This window comes from Naegleria fowleri (genome assembly GCF_008403515.1).
Source record: "Naegleria fowleri strain ATCC 30894 chromosome Unknown tig16, whole genome shotgun sequence".
NCBI lineage: Eukaryota > Heterolobosea > Eutetramitea > Acrasida > Naegleriidae > Naegleria > Naegleria fowleri.
In genome coordinates this window covers 386,406-400,975 of record NW_025407948.1, presented here as the reverse complement: position 1 = coordinate 400,975, position 14,570 = coordinate 386,406, and the positions used below count along the sequence as shown (strand labels likewise).

The window sequence follows — 14,570 nt, the reverse complement described above, 5'->3', positions numbered from 1 at the left end:
TCTATATATAATCCCATTAATAGTTCAATAATAATAATTTATGAACCTTTTCTCAAGATTTGATTGGCAAGACACCTTAAACATTTGATGCTCTGTGTGAGATGATATTTATTAAAAGGTGTTCTGACAATGATAGACGTTTTCTAAGTGAGACCGAAGGTTTGAGTTCCTTGCTCAATCGCCTGAATCAGTTTCTCTTTCATTTGTTTTCTCGAGGTGTAGGCAGGAAGTTTTAACAAAGAGTAGCAGGTGGAGCTGGTGGGTAGTCGAGATGTGTCAGAAACTTTGTGAATACAAATTTTAGGATGTAAATCCTTAAATCCTAAAAGTGGAGGTCTCGAAATGGATGAAATAAATTTTAAAAGCAACACATGTTGTTGAGGTGTCAAATCATTGAAAACAACATCCCAAAATAATTGAATGGTTGGATGTTCCTGATCATATCCAGGTCCGTACTCTGTGTTGGCATACATGTCATCAATATCAACAGGAGCATCTGATCCGGAAATAATGTCAATAAGTTCATTTTCATCAAATAATGCAAGCCAGGAGGCAGGAATAATATCATTAAGGCCCTTCATGAATGCTTCCGATTGACTTTTGATTTGTTGATTGAGCTTGTAATGGGCCATTCGATATATGAAAGAATACTTGTTCTTCTCATTGACTTCAATATTTTCGCCATTGGGAATGAGTGGTATGACTCGCTTTGCTGACATTTCATCGCCTTCAACAACCGTAAAGTTCAATCCTAAATCTCCTAAATTGCTATTGTTTTTGAGATAGAGTAAATTCTTATACAACTCCTTGTCATAACTGTATAAATCATTGATCAGATCAGAATTTGACCCTTTCATTAGTTTGGAAATGAAGAACTTGGCCAATGGTAAATCAATCATAATACCATCGTAAACAGCCTTGCCTAATATCTTTCCTAAAAATGTATAAAAGTGCAAATCTTGACCTTCAGGATAAATCAAGCTTGAATATGGATTTGGATATAAATGACCGTCGTCTGTCGATTTGAACAAACCGTATGATGTGCTGTACGCCAATTTACACAATTCAAAGATAAATTCTCTCATAACACCCTCTCCAATACCAGCCTCTCCACTAAATTGAACTCGAATTCTTCCTTTTAGTTGTAATGCTGACAAGGGATAAAGCTTTGAATATGAGTCCTCAAATATTCGATCTCTGTGGATTTCTATTGGTTCGATAAAGTGCTGTAGTTGTTGGCTATAGTCCTTGTCGAGTGTAAGAATTTCTTTGAAAATTCTGATGCGCACGTGTATCGGGACCATGAACGGCAGTTTAGCAATTAATTCTCGAGTTTTGTTGAAAGCTTGCGTCTCTCTAAAAGATGACTTGTGTGATAGAGCTTCTTTGAGAGCCTGTACTCGTTGCAATCGTATTGGAACATATTCATAGGGGTCTCTTCTTTGCTCTTCTTCGTCTGTCATGTCATTTCCTTGATACATAAATTCTGCAATTTTAGTAATATCAATAGAGGAGGCTTCATCAACGACAAAGTGATTGAACGGACAAAATTTGAGCCTTACATCTCTATTATGAATTTTGGTGAGTACATTACAAACGTCTTCCTTGAGTGATGACTTTGAGGATGTCCATACCAATTCAAATGCAATAGGCTTCAAGGCTCCAGAAATGTTAATATTTTCCTCATAACTGAATGGTTTTGTTTTGAATTCTTCATCATCGATAAATGATAGAACATTGTCATACACCTTACAGAAGAGCGCTAATATTTCCACATTGTCCAACAGATCATCCTTAATCAAGTTCCACATGGAGGTGAGCAAGCTATAATTATCAGTGCAATACGATAGCAGCCCAAGAATGAGTGTTGTATGTTTGCTTTCTTCGTGCATCAAGTACAGGAACAACTTGGCAAAATCTTTAAAGGTCGTATTCCTCAAGGTCAATTCAGAGTTTACAATGGTTTCGATCAATTTTTTGAGATGGTTCTTTTTGAAAATTAATTGGACTTGTTGTTTCACACCTAAAGGGATCTCTTCAATGCTCTTGTCGTCGGTCATCATAGCTGTATATTGTGAATAACATTAGTGACATGTTGAAATAGTCATTCATGTGCAATGAACATAAATAACATACCTGATGAATTGTCATCCATGGCTATCAGATCAAAATCCACGTCTGGCAATAGAGATGCAACAATTCCAAGATATTGTATCAAAATTTCGAAGCTCAACGAAGTTTTCAATCGCTTGTTCATAAACTCAATTAAATTTCCGCAGAAAAATAACTTTCTCTTATTATCATGAGAGAAATGACTTGCTACTTCATTTCCTATTCCACACAATACCGTTTGAGCATCAATAAGAGCAACACTTGCCTCTGATAGAGAGGAAAATACCATTGGATAAGAAAATAGTTCCAACACAAGATTTGCAATCGTAGTAGAATCATCCTTGATGCCATTCATAACGGTGGAAAATAAATTGGCTGCATATTGTTGCGTTTTTTCCTGAGAGTGGGTCATCATTCTGTTCAACAGTGTAATTAAGTGTCTAGCATTGATTTGTTTTTTCAGTAATGTACTGTACATGACTTTGGAATAATATTTACAATCAAGAGTGGTTATTAAGGCCTGAGACGCGAGTATTAATCTCTTGTTAGTTGTCAAGTTAAAGTCGTCATCTTTGATGCTATTCAAATATTGTACAATTAGAGATGTGAGTTTGTTATATTCTAACATCTGTAAATGCTCATTAATGGAAATGGGATGAGTCCTCCACAGCCGCAATAAAAAGTTTAAGCAAACCAATAACCTATTTTCATCTTTCTCTTCATGAATGTTATAAAAATATAACAACTTGTTCATCATGGAGAGCACGACATTGGAGGATTTTTCCTTTGCAATTGCCGTTTCGTCAAACAATTCTCGCTGGTGATTTTTCTCTTTCAATTTGATCATGTATTTCCGAGCAAGCTTTCCGATAGATTTTGCGGCTTGTTCTTGGACTTTATTTTGTTTTGATAACTCTCTTTCCCTCCGAGCATTTTCTAACAATTCTTCTCTCGTTAAACTCTTTACGTTTCCTCTCAGAGAGACTTTCTTCTTGGAAGAATCAGCACCAAATGTAAAATTCATTTTCCAATGTTTGCGGAATGCTATTTTTTTTAAAGAAAGCAAAGAGGAAGAAACCTCTTTTACAAGTACTTGATCACCACCAAAAAGAAAGAGATTTAGATGAATGAGAACTTTAAAAATTGCTGAGACGGTATGATCGAGTGCAGTTTTTCATCATTGATGACATGTTCAACTCTTCACCTATTGTCATCATGGAATCAACTTTGGCTCCAAATACTGTCCCAGAAACTCGAAACAAAAGTTCAAAACTGGAAATAAGTCTGAATCACTTCGAAATCCATTCTAAAAAAAATGTCCAACAACAACACTCCACAGTCAAATCAACCAACTTTTCAGCCTCCGACTGGCGGTTACTATGGCCAACCAACAACTCCATTCATGTATCATCATCAAGCTGGAGGACAACATGTTGTACAACAACAACCCTATGTGATCTATCCACAAATGGTTCAAGGACAAGGTGTACCAACACCCGTCTATGTTCTCGGAGCAGGTGGACAACCTCAGATCGTTTCCATGCAACCAGTTCAAATGGCTCAGGAGACTTCTTTGGAGGAACGTTTAGCCGCTGAACCAACCGCAACAACAAATAATAACAACCAATCTTGTCCATTCTCTAGAATGAGATCTTGTAGAAGTAGCAAGGTGTGCCAATTTGTCAAGGCCAATAAGGAATTCACCGCTCTAATTGTTGTATTCACCATCATTGCCATCATGACTTTGATTACATTGATTACCCTTCCAGGCGTAGGAGCATTCTTACTTCCAAAGGTTATTTTGGCAGCTTTAGCTCTTCTTTCCATCTACAAGAAGAAAGTGATGGCTCTCAACTTCTTTAATGGAGCTTTGCTTGTTGATTTCTTGTATTTGTTTATTGCTTCTATGGTTCTCACAGCTTCATATTATAGAGATAGTTATTATCGCCACTTTGCTACTACTGTTCCATGGCATGCAACTATTCATGTTTTGGAGCTTGTGATGATTGTTTTGTCCATCTATTTGTCAAAAAAGATTTACAGAGAGACCCACTCCACTCAAGTGCCACCACAAGAGCAAGTGGTTCCAGTTCATATTGCCTCCAATGAACAATCTGCCTATGCCCGTCTCCAAGATGAACAAGAGACCCCACAACAACAACAAAACGAGGAAGCCATTCAAAGATACTATCCAAGCTTGAACAACAATAATAACAACCTTTAATTGTTGTGAGAGAATTGGTCTGAGCTTGAATATAAACACTTGTATGCTTTTGTTTACACATAGATTTGATTCCAAAATGTCAGTTTCTGAATGATGAAGTCGTGACATTCACATCTTTCAAGCAAACCGACTGACATTTCACATCTTTAAAAAATGAACACAATACACATGGATGACATCTTCATTCCCTATCATTTCCAAACTTCAACGAAACAGAAAGTACAATTGCTTGGTTTACTCTTTGGAATTTTGTTAATTTCAGGATCATTTCTGCTTCTCGTGTTAAATAATGAAATTCAATTTTCAAAACATCATCGGAAAAGTGTGGTTTCGGATTTTTATCATGACGATTCATGGATTGGAATATTGAATGAAATCTTCGCTACATTATATTCATATTTAATTTATTATCTGAATGAAATTGGAAGGACATTAGATCATTGTTTGGATGACCATGTCAGTGATGGTTTGACATCTGGCAGCAGTGATGGATGCTTTTCAAGATTGATTCGACCAAAATCTGTCATTCGTGGTACAGGTAGAAAAGGAAGTAGTAGTTACTTCCTCTCGTCATCATCGCCATCTCCATCATTCATCCTCTTTCCAAAAGACATTCCTTCGAATTATCGCAATGTCACACGAGTTGGAAAAATTCCTCCAAAGATTCGAAATGGTCACCATTGTCCATTTAATGGATTTCGAAAACACACTCACTACATGTTTTCACAAACAGTGCTTCCCACACTCTGTTATCATAATATTGAAAATGATCTTTATTGTGATTTAACAGAGGTGAGAGAAAATTTTCAGGATCGACTCTCTCCACATGCTTTTATGGGATTTAATAAGGATCGACGAGTGAGATCCTTCTTGTTTGCTCAATGTTGTGACAATTTCGATTTTCGTTTTAATTTTAAAAAACGAATGGATTTGAATTCAACGAGAATAGCTGATCTTTCAAAAATAGTTCCTAGACCCGTGTTAGATCAAATCTATAATTCACTATTGATGCAAGATTTGATTCGATATGAGGATTTACCCAGGGCTTTCAATTGGAATACCTTGAATATTCAAGAATTTTTAGATGAAAAAACGAAAAGATTGCTGGAAGATCGATGGCCAGATATTTTGTATCATCACAGTCGATTATTAGCTTCTTTAAAGTTTGGAATGTGGGCTCATGCGTTTACAAAATTTGGAACATGTGTCACTGGTCAAATTTATCATAATTATGTGGAACAAGCTTTTCTTTCGAGTGTTAAAAACAAATCTTCACAAAATTCTGAAGAAATGTTAAACGAAATTCGCAAAAGAATGAAATTAGAACACATCTATCATTCAGATCCTGAACTCTATTTTGAATTAATAATTTTACTGAACTCTCGATTTGATTATTTTAAAAGAAAACATGGACAATTATTGAGAGAACATTTTCCTCCCACTCTTAATCGTACCTATTCAGCGAGAGAAATCAAACAACGCATTCAACAACTCTTTCAACATGATGTTCTTCTCACCTGTGTATGGTCTACCAAATATTCACATCGATTGCTCTATCAAATTCACACATGCATGAATATTCAACAAGTGGAACCATTGGCATTTTACTTGATTGAAAGAAGACAGAAATTAGTATTCCAATCGACAGAACACGATGACGATTCAAATGATTCTCAAGTTCTTTCTCTTCTCAAAGATCCAACCATTAAGAAATTACTTTCTCAAATTCAACCTGAAAGTTGTTTGAGTGTGACAAAAAATTACAATCGAACTCGACATTCTGAAATTTTTCATCACAATGTCACTGATATGTGGAATCATTGGAATTATCATGGCAATGACGAACCCACTCTTCTCCATACTCGTGAATGTGAAGATGAAAGTCAAGTCTTTCTTCCAGATGCTGAAACTATTTTGAAACTATTTTCAGAAGAACCTTCGAGTGGTAAAATTATAAAAATTCCCACAGAAGAATCAGTAGAGAATGTCAAGTTAGAGGAGAATATTGATCATAACTCTTAACACCCATGTGGAGAGAGGATGTATTTGAACAAATTTAGAACAAGTCGTAACATTAATGCATTTTCAAAGTGGATCTCAACAACAAACAAAATGCACTCGATGACCAACCAAAAGAATCAACAACTGCAGGTGGATACGAGACCTCTGGCGAGATATCTCGAGGAGACGTTCCATGCTCAATATGTGGAAGATATGTTTGATCCAATGTCTCAAGATTCTAGTCATTGTTTTGATTTGGTCTTTCGATGCAACGATGAGGTCAATGATCATGCCTATCCATCATTTGATGAAAACTTTCATGAAAGAAATATAGCTGCAGACCATAGCTATGGTAGTAATGGTAGTGCAACCACCACCGCCACAATAGGACAATCAAAGAACAAAATGATGATCCATCAATATTCTGCCATCTATGTGCACAAATTCTTCGTCATGGCTCGTTCGGATTATGTGAGGAAGTTGTTGAAAGGACATCATCATGATTCACAATACAGTGATGATAAGGACAGGGAAATTCTTAGAAAGACCACACGATCAATATCTGAAGTGATGGTTCATTCAGAAACTCTAAAATGGCTTTCTTTGCATATTAATGCTTTATATAGAAATACAACCAGTCATTTGTTGAATTCTCAGTGGTTTGAGGAAGCACAACTTGTCGAAATGATCGACAGGAGAAAGGTGTTCAGTGAAGGTGTTGAACAATTTGCAAATTGTGTGCAAGCAATTTTCCATGTCGTTTCTGAGTTCAATCGAATTCAACAAGGAACCAAAAATGGAAATGAAAAGCAACCACCACCACAGCTTGCGCCCAAATATTCCTTTTTGAAAGACACATTCGACTTGACCATTCAATTGTATAATCCATACTGTGTGGAAGAATTGATGAAAGAATATCGAGTTCACAAATTATTTCTCTTTCGATCACCATTCATGAAAAAGATCCTGCAAAGTGGAATGAACGAAACTCAAACGAATATTGTGAAGTTTCACACCATTTCTGTTGAGGGTTTTAATCATGTCTTGCAATATCTCTATACCCAGCATTGCAACGTTCCGCGCGAGCATGTTGTGGAAATTTACGTCTTTGCACAATTAATGGAATTATCCGACTTGTCATCTGTGTGTGTCAAACTTGTAACCAAAATGATCGATAAGGACAATGTCTTTGATGTGTTAAGTCTTGAAGAATTGTCATCAATTCCATCCATTCTTGAAGCATGTGCGCAGGTCTTGACAGAACATGTGATCAAACAAATGTCATTCAATTAGCTTCGACTCTTCCAAAATTTGAATTATTACTCAAGCCCAGAGTTCATCAAAAGATTGCGTTCTATCTGGCCAATGCCTATGAATCCATTCCTTCTGAAGTGTACGGTGAATTGTCAGTGGATATTCGAATGAAAGTTCAGAAAATTCGAAAAAAGAAATTATTGAGTAAGAAATAGAGAGTTAACGATCGACCAGTAGTAGTGAGAGGTCACAATCTCTTTTCTGCATAAATGGAATATTCCATAAACCTGTTTAAGACGCATTCTTAAGATTTTGATGTTCTGATTAACAACTTCTGTCAGCCAACATCTTTTCCAAATCTTCCAACAATACATTATATTCCTGTAAAAATTCTGGTAGCATGTCAATAAGAGCTGTCTCCTTTGCCGACTCCACACTAATAGGTACATATAAACAAATGGTTAACCTGTCTGGATTGGAACTGTTTTTTCGAATTCCAATGCCACCACTTGCACAATTCTTTCCCAATAAATTTCTTTTCAATAAATACGTGTAAATAAGATCCTTCTTGTGAACGTCAACAATGTTTACCGTAAACATTGAAAACACAAAAATGTGATCAATGGCACGGATTTGAGACGATGAGGATGGATATTGTTGATGTTGAATAAAAATACTGTAAGAATTGGTCGCCACAGCACACAATCGATCTTCAGAAAATTGAAGTCCTCCTGGAATGGCAAGAAACGTTCCTAATCGGTCAAGAAGTAAATTTGCTTTTTGAGTGCTATCCAGCTGGCCCTTGTAATACATGTCAGACATGAAACAAAGTATGTAATAACTATCGAGAATAATCTCACTTGCTGCTTGTTTTTCAAGTTCTCCTTCAATCAGGTCATCCATTGATTTCTCTAAATATGATTTCAATACTTCATGTGTACTCGATATGAATGTGTCTAATAGAGATTGATGATTACTACTACTAGTGGATTGAGTATCATGATTGTTTGCATCTTCTGTACCATTCGTTAGTTCAGAGGAGGCCGCAACTGCTCCAACCACAGATGGTCTTGGACTCACTTGTTTTTTATGCTCAATGAGGTCAATAATACTGTTCACAAGAGTGGCTTGCTTTTTTGTGAGGCCATACTTTTTCATGGTATTGTTCGTGGAATTGCAGGTATTCGATAACATTCGTTGTCGTACATTGGTCGAAGGACTCTTCTTGATTGTCTTCTTTAAGAGAATCTCCTTACTAATTTCTCTCCAATATTCAACTGCGAGAATGAAGCCTTGAACAGTGAAAAGTAATGTGGAAAAACTAGCACATCTTAAATCATAATATGTATGTAAATAGATGGCATCTCCTTCTGAGTTCAGTCCACACGACAAGAACCCGAGTTTTCGTCCTGCATCCATCAATCCAAAGAAAGATTGGAATAAAAACTCTTCAAATAGTTTCGCTCGATCTTCGGTTGATATTTCAAATAAATCAAGGTCGTCCAATGTCGCATAAATGTAAACTCTGTCTGCTCCAACCCCCAGAAACACTAAGAAATTGTCAGCAATTTCAATCAGTTGAACGCTTGAGAAAAATTTATCATGCAGACCTGAAAGTCCAGTCACATGCTCTAAATGCTTCATGGATCGAACTGCTCTCAACTTTGTGAATGATTCTATTATATTTTCAAAGAACTCGCCATCTCTGAAATTTATGGCAAAGAGTTTTTGGTAGAATTGAATTAAAGAAATACAGGGAGAAAACTCTTCTTGATAAAAGAGATCGTTTTGTCTTAAATCCGCAAGTTTGATTGAGTCCTCTATTAAAGAAATGTCTTTGATCACTGGAAATTTAACAATCTCAATTCCATCTTTTTTTTTTGAAAATTTAGCAGTTTTCTTATAGAGATCAATATTACGGTCACGTTGAATACTTAATTCAATATCGTTTACATCTAGAACTGAATCTTTCCATAGATAAAATTGATCCTCAAAAAAAGCTTTGGACAAGGTCTTGTTTTTGCGATGCAGAGAAAACATTTTCTTGTAAACACGCACTAAATAGTTTGTGGGAGCAAAGTTGCAATAAAAAATTGCAATTTTCAGCATGACTCTTAGAAAGTAATAACTAATTTCCACAAATGAGGTTGGTTTTGCTTTCGCATTGTCGTTGTTAGTCACGAATCTCAAAGGTTCGTCCAAAAATATCAACCCGTCAATTTCTCGTGATTGGTAATGTATGACAGGCACTGTGTGCTCCTCAAACCTTTCTATCTCTACACAAAACATACTCAAGACCTCAAATAATCGAGAGATCTTTTCGAAGTTCTTAAATAATTCACAAACCTCTTCAAAATGTTCTGCGAGAGTGAGTGAAGTTTTCAATATGGATTTGACCTGTTCAATGCTAAGAAGGTTTTTAGAATCTTTAAAAATAGAGTATAAATACATTAGAATCTCAAGAGTTGAAAGAGTATAAACATTGGAATAATCAAACGCAGAAATAAAATGTGTAAGATCTTCAAAAACTTGTGAAAATTTGGTGGTCAACGTTTTCCATTTCTCGCTTTTAACAATGTATCGTTTTTCCTTTGATTGTGCATAGAGGCAAGAGGCAGATTGTGAACATTGCAAAAAATCAGACAAGGCGGAGATCTTGCCAGAGGTGTCATCTTTCAACACCTCAATTGCCGCGCTTATGTGCAACAAGCACTTGTCCAATAGATTGATTTCTTCATCATGCAATGTTGAGTATTTCATCTGTCGCTTGTAGTAGTCCACTAAAAATTGATAGCACCTAATCTTGACAACACTGTAGGTGCCATAGTAATCCAACAATTGATCACACAATGCAAAAGCTTCTTGTTGCATATTGAGTGTTGTAAATAGTGAGAGAATATATAACCTAATAGAACAATGATCGTGATTGGCAATATTGTCCGTGATTAGCCCACGAAAGAGTTTCAATGCAATTTTGGGTTCGGTTTTGATGAGAATGTTTGCTCTTTCCTTAATAATCGAAACATAGTATTGGTAAAGCTCAGTTTTCTTCTCAATTGTGTCATTTCCACCATATTTCAGAATGAAATCGAAATCATGATCATCAAAGACTTCTGCGTTTTCTTTTTCCAACCGTAGAATCCGTTTGAGATACGGGATTAATTCTGTATAGAGGTTTCTTTTCTCTAAATCATTTTTGGCAGAGCGAGCTCGAAGTGACACCAAAATTCTGTGTTGTTTTGGGTAATACATGAATGCTGTTTTTTGGTTTAAACCTTGCCACAAAAGTTCCATTTTCTTTAAAATATTCATAGCTGTGGATGAGCTGGCATAATTATAAAGCATTTCTGTCAATTCAAAATATCCACAAGAAAATAGTTCTGTTGTTTGCAATGTAGAACAAATGTGATTTGCTTTTTCGAGGTGTTTTACGCATTGGATAGAATTTCCTCTCTCATCGTACCAAGCTGCTATGGATCTAAGGGACTTAACAATTATGTAGCAATCTGTGGTGTTTAGCAATAGTTGGAATGAAGACAAGTCATTATTAGAAGTCAATTCATAAGCAGTAGCATAATTAATTATACCAGTCTTGAAATATTCCTGATTTTCGGCACAGAAATTTTTCAGTTCATCTTTAAAGGTAGAGGAAAGATATTCCTTCATGCCGTAATAGGCAGCCTCAATCTCAAAACCTTGCGATTTCTTGAGCTTTTTGCACAAAATCTCAAACATCAAGTAAGAATAAAGTTCTCCAGAGAGTTTGTCTTTGTTGTCGTTCAATTCCTTTGAAATTCCATTTAAAAAATCGATGGCCTTATAAAAAGAAACAAATGGTGGAGAAAAGCAGGCCAAATACTCAACTTCAACTCTAAATCTTAAATATATTTCCAAATGTGCTTTTTTGAAATTTTCATTCAGTATGTGTGTCAACATGTGCTCAAATAATTTGTTGGCTTTTTCAATTTGGCACGTCTCGAACATCAACATAAAAACCTTGGAGAGCATGCCATATTCTTCATCGAGAGTCGGCACATAGGTGAAAGTGATGTCCTCTGGTGAAAAAAGTTCATCTAATTGATCTTGTGATAACAATATTTTCTCGTTCATAGAGAACAGAAGCTGAAGACAATAGTTAATGAGCCAACATCGATCTAAAAAATAGAAGGGAGACATGCCATAGCAGTTTAGAAATTTCGAAAAAGCAAGAATTGGGTTATAGTTCAATCCCGTAAAGTCTTTCATCTTAACAGTTGAATGTGCTTCAATCCAAGCTTTACAAACATGACCAAAAAAAGTGGTTGCTAATGACCTAGCTACATTTTGAATTCGAGGAAACAAATCAAAAATAATTTTTTCCAAATGTACCAAACGTTGGTAGTCACCTATATAGAATATATCCACATCCTCGTTCCAATAAATTTCATTGTAGGGATTAATATCTTTACACAGATCATAAATAAGGTCGATCGCTAGATCTAGATTTACAGCATCAATGCGTTGTTCAGTGGCTCTGTACAAGAAAAATAAATGAACAAAATATTCCATCATGATTTTGTGTTTGTTGAATTCCTTATCGTTGTTGTGATTTGCATTTGAATGCCTACCACCAAGTAATACTCTTTCATCAGTAATTATTGAATATTTAAGAGATTCGGAATTCCGAATAGTAGGTATATGGTTTAAAACAACTCCAAATGATTTCCGAATCATGTCATTATTTTCAAAATGGTCTAGTAATACTCGTGCCAATTCATTGAAATTGTTAGCACTCTTGTTTTCACTCGTCGGACGATCCTGTTGATGATGCGTTTGATCAATATCGCACTCTATCCACGTCGTCATTGTATAGAGTGGAATTTTGAAATGATGATCACTTTCATCCTGATGATCACCATCTCCCAATGAAAATTTTAATACAATCATCATGAATTTCTCTCGGAAATTGAAAATTTCAATCCACACAACGCAATCAACTCTTTCTCAGTTCAACCAGACGCTCCAACGTTGGTTTATGATCAGTCACAAGAATTACAACAAAATAATAACAATGAGGCCACGCAGAGAGAGATTTTGAGTGCGTAAGGAAGACAATTTTTTACAATTTTTTACTTTTGGAAAATTAAAAATTATTAAAAAAATGTTTCGTTTGTCAAGTCTCACCACACTCATCTTGGATAAACGCTTCATCCGATCGGAACCACAAGATGAAAACAAGACGGAATATTATCTGAGAAATGTGGTGGCTTCTAATGAATATTTTATAAAATTAAAGGAAAAGATGATGAAACCGAAAATAAGAAAGTTGAAATCATTCTCAATGAATTTTGAATTAATGCATACACTAGGACAAGTGGGAATGAAAGGAAGCAAGAATGATCAATTTAATCTTCCAACAGATGTAAAGATATCATATAGTCATAATGTAATTTTAGTAACGGATATGTTTAATCATAGGATTCAAGTTTTTCATGCAAAAACCAAACAATTTATGACGAGCATTCAATCACCATCTTCAAAGCCATTGTTTTTATGTGTACAAGAGAAATATAATGGATCAGATTTTGACGCTTTATTATTCGATTGTACAGGAGATAAATGTGTTTACAAATATGATTTACATGGCCTGTTGCTGCATTGCACAAATGGCGATAGCAAATCGAGAAATGGTCACCAAGAATATCCATACATTTGGAAATCTGTCGAATTTCTTTCTCCACAAGGAATTGCAATTTTCTACTCCAAAAATCAAGTATATGTTTGTAACAAGCATGAAAGCATTTGTGTATTAGATGTGACAACAGGTATTTTAAAGCAAAAAATTAAGCTCGGTGTAGGCTTGAGTGGAATTTTCTTTACCAATGACGAGCAGTTGTTGTTGACGGAGTGGATTTTCTTCAACACAAAGCATGGATTTTCATTACATTCAAAGATTTCAAAACAATCATCTGTTGACCAAAATGACGACACAGAACAATGGGAAAAACTTATGGAGATTAAGCAGACTGGAATTATGAGTGGAGAGTTTTCATATCCTTCCACTATTATTTTCGACAATGCAGCAAAACACATCCTTCTGTCAGATTTTGGCAATAACAGAGTCCAATGCTTTGACCTGGATGGAAACTTTATTTCTTCATTTGGAGAAATGGGAGTCTCTGCTTTTCAATTGTACCATCCAGAAGGCATGTGCCTTAATGAAGAAACTGGAGAATTGATGATTGTGGATCAGTACAATCATTGCGTGAAAATTTTCAAATAGTAGTGACAAAACTAATGTGATGTTCTGAAGAATTTCATTCTGCCAAAAATTCGGTAGTGAAAGAGTTTTACTGTGGTTTTCTACCGATGAAATGTCTCCGTCTTTATGGAGAGAAGAATTTGGTCAATGCCCAAGTTGTGATGACCACTGATGCTCGATGTATGTAGCATCTATTTCATTTGTGTGATGTATGACTTGGAGATTAGTGAATCTGATTCAAAGTTTTATTATAATGATAGTACTTATTTCTCGAGATGTTAGAAATGAAGCTGTTTGATCAGTACAGTGAATTCTCACAGCGTTGATAAATGTTAAACTATTTCTGATTTTATTTTATTATTTACGATTATTGATGCTATTAAATGCTTGTGCAATCTCATTCCACCAACAAAGTCCATTGCGCTTCAACATTTTCAAATATGAGTCATCCAATTGAACACTTTCAAGGATTTTTCTCATTCTTTCTTTTGAATCAAAGAATGTAATTTCAAATTCATTTGGATTTCGACGCCAATAATCAAATAAAGCGAATCTGATCCATCCTTCATGTTTTCTTGATCTTTTTGGTTCTTGTTTTCATGGAATCACTTTCTCCACAACAGTGTCAGGCAATCGAAGAATTTGAATATTATTGTTAACATTAGTCTTAAAAAACATCAAGTTGCGCGCCTTTAATAGTCGTTTCAAAGATTTGCAAAAAAAATTTTGCAGGACACG

General features: G+C 35.4%; 6 protein-coding genes across 6 annotated transcripts; 4 read left to right on the top strand and 2 right to left on the bottom strand.

Moving 5' to 3' along the window:
* Positions 1-143: 143 nt before the first annotated feature.
* On the bottom strand, positions 144-3,136 carry FDP41_012818 (uncharacterized protein; the record flags this gene model as incomplete). Its single annotated transcript, XM_044703379.1, has 2 exons — positions 144-2,065; positions 2,137-3,136. The coding sequence occupies 2 exons, from the start codon at positions 3,134-3,136 to the stop codon at positions 144-146; spliced, it is 2,922 nt and encodes a 973-aa protein (XP_044565743.1).
* Positions 3,137-3,427: 291 nt separating this feature from the next.
* Positions 3,428-4,336, top strand: FDP41_012817 (uncharacterized protein; the record flags this gene model as incomplete). Its single annotated transcript, XM_044703378.1, has 1 exon — positions 3,428-4,336. One exon carries the CDS (start codon positions 3,428-3,430, stop codon positions 4,334-4,336), a length of 909 nt encoding a protein of 302 aa, XP_044565742.1.
* Positions 4,337-4,489: 153 nt separating this feature from the next.
* FDP41_012816 (uncharacterized protein) lies at positions 4,490-6,358 on the top strand (the record flags this gene model as incomplete). The annotated part of the gene is made up of 1 exon (XM_044703377.1): positions 4,490-6,358. One exon carries the CDS (start codon positions 4,490-4,492, stop codon positions 6,356-6,358), a length of 1,869 nt encoding a protein of 622 aa, XP_044565741.1.
* A 90-nt stretch (positions 6,359-6,448) lies between these two features.
* Positions 6,449-7,806, top strand: FDP41_012815 (uncharacterized protein; the record flags this gene model as incomplete). Its single annotated transcript, XM_044703376.1, has 2 exons — positions 6,449-7,580; positions 7,631-7,806. 2 exons carry the CDS (start codon positions 6,449-6,451, stop codon positions 7,804-7,806), a joined length of 1,308 nt encoding a protein of 435 aa, XP_044565740.1.
* Positions 7,807-7,915: 109 nt separating this feature from the next.
* FDP41_012814 (uncharacterized protein) lies at positions 7,916-12,517 on the bottom strand (the record flags this gene model as incomplete). The annotated part of the gene is made up of 1 exon (XM_044703375.1): positions 7,916-12,517. One exon carries the CDS (start codon positions 12,515-12,517, stop codon positions 7,916-7,918), a length of 4,602 nt encoding a protein of 1,533 aa, XP_044565739.1.
* A 214-nt stretch (positions 12,518-12,731) lies between these two features.
* FDP41_012813 (uncharacterized protein) lies at positions 12,732-13,853 on the top strand (the record flags this gene model as incomplete). The annotated part of the gene is made up of 1 exon (XM_044703374.1): positions 12,732-13,853. One exon carries the CDS (start codon positions 12,732-12,734, stop codon positions 13,851-13,853), a length of 1,122 nt encoding a protein of 373 aa, XP_044565738.1.
* Between the last annotated feature and the right edge of the window lie 717 nt (positions 13,854-14,570).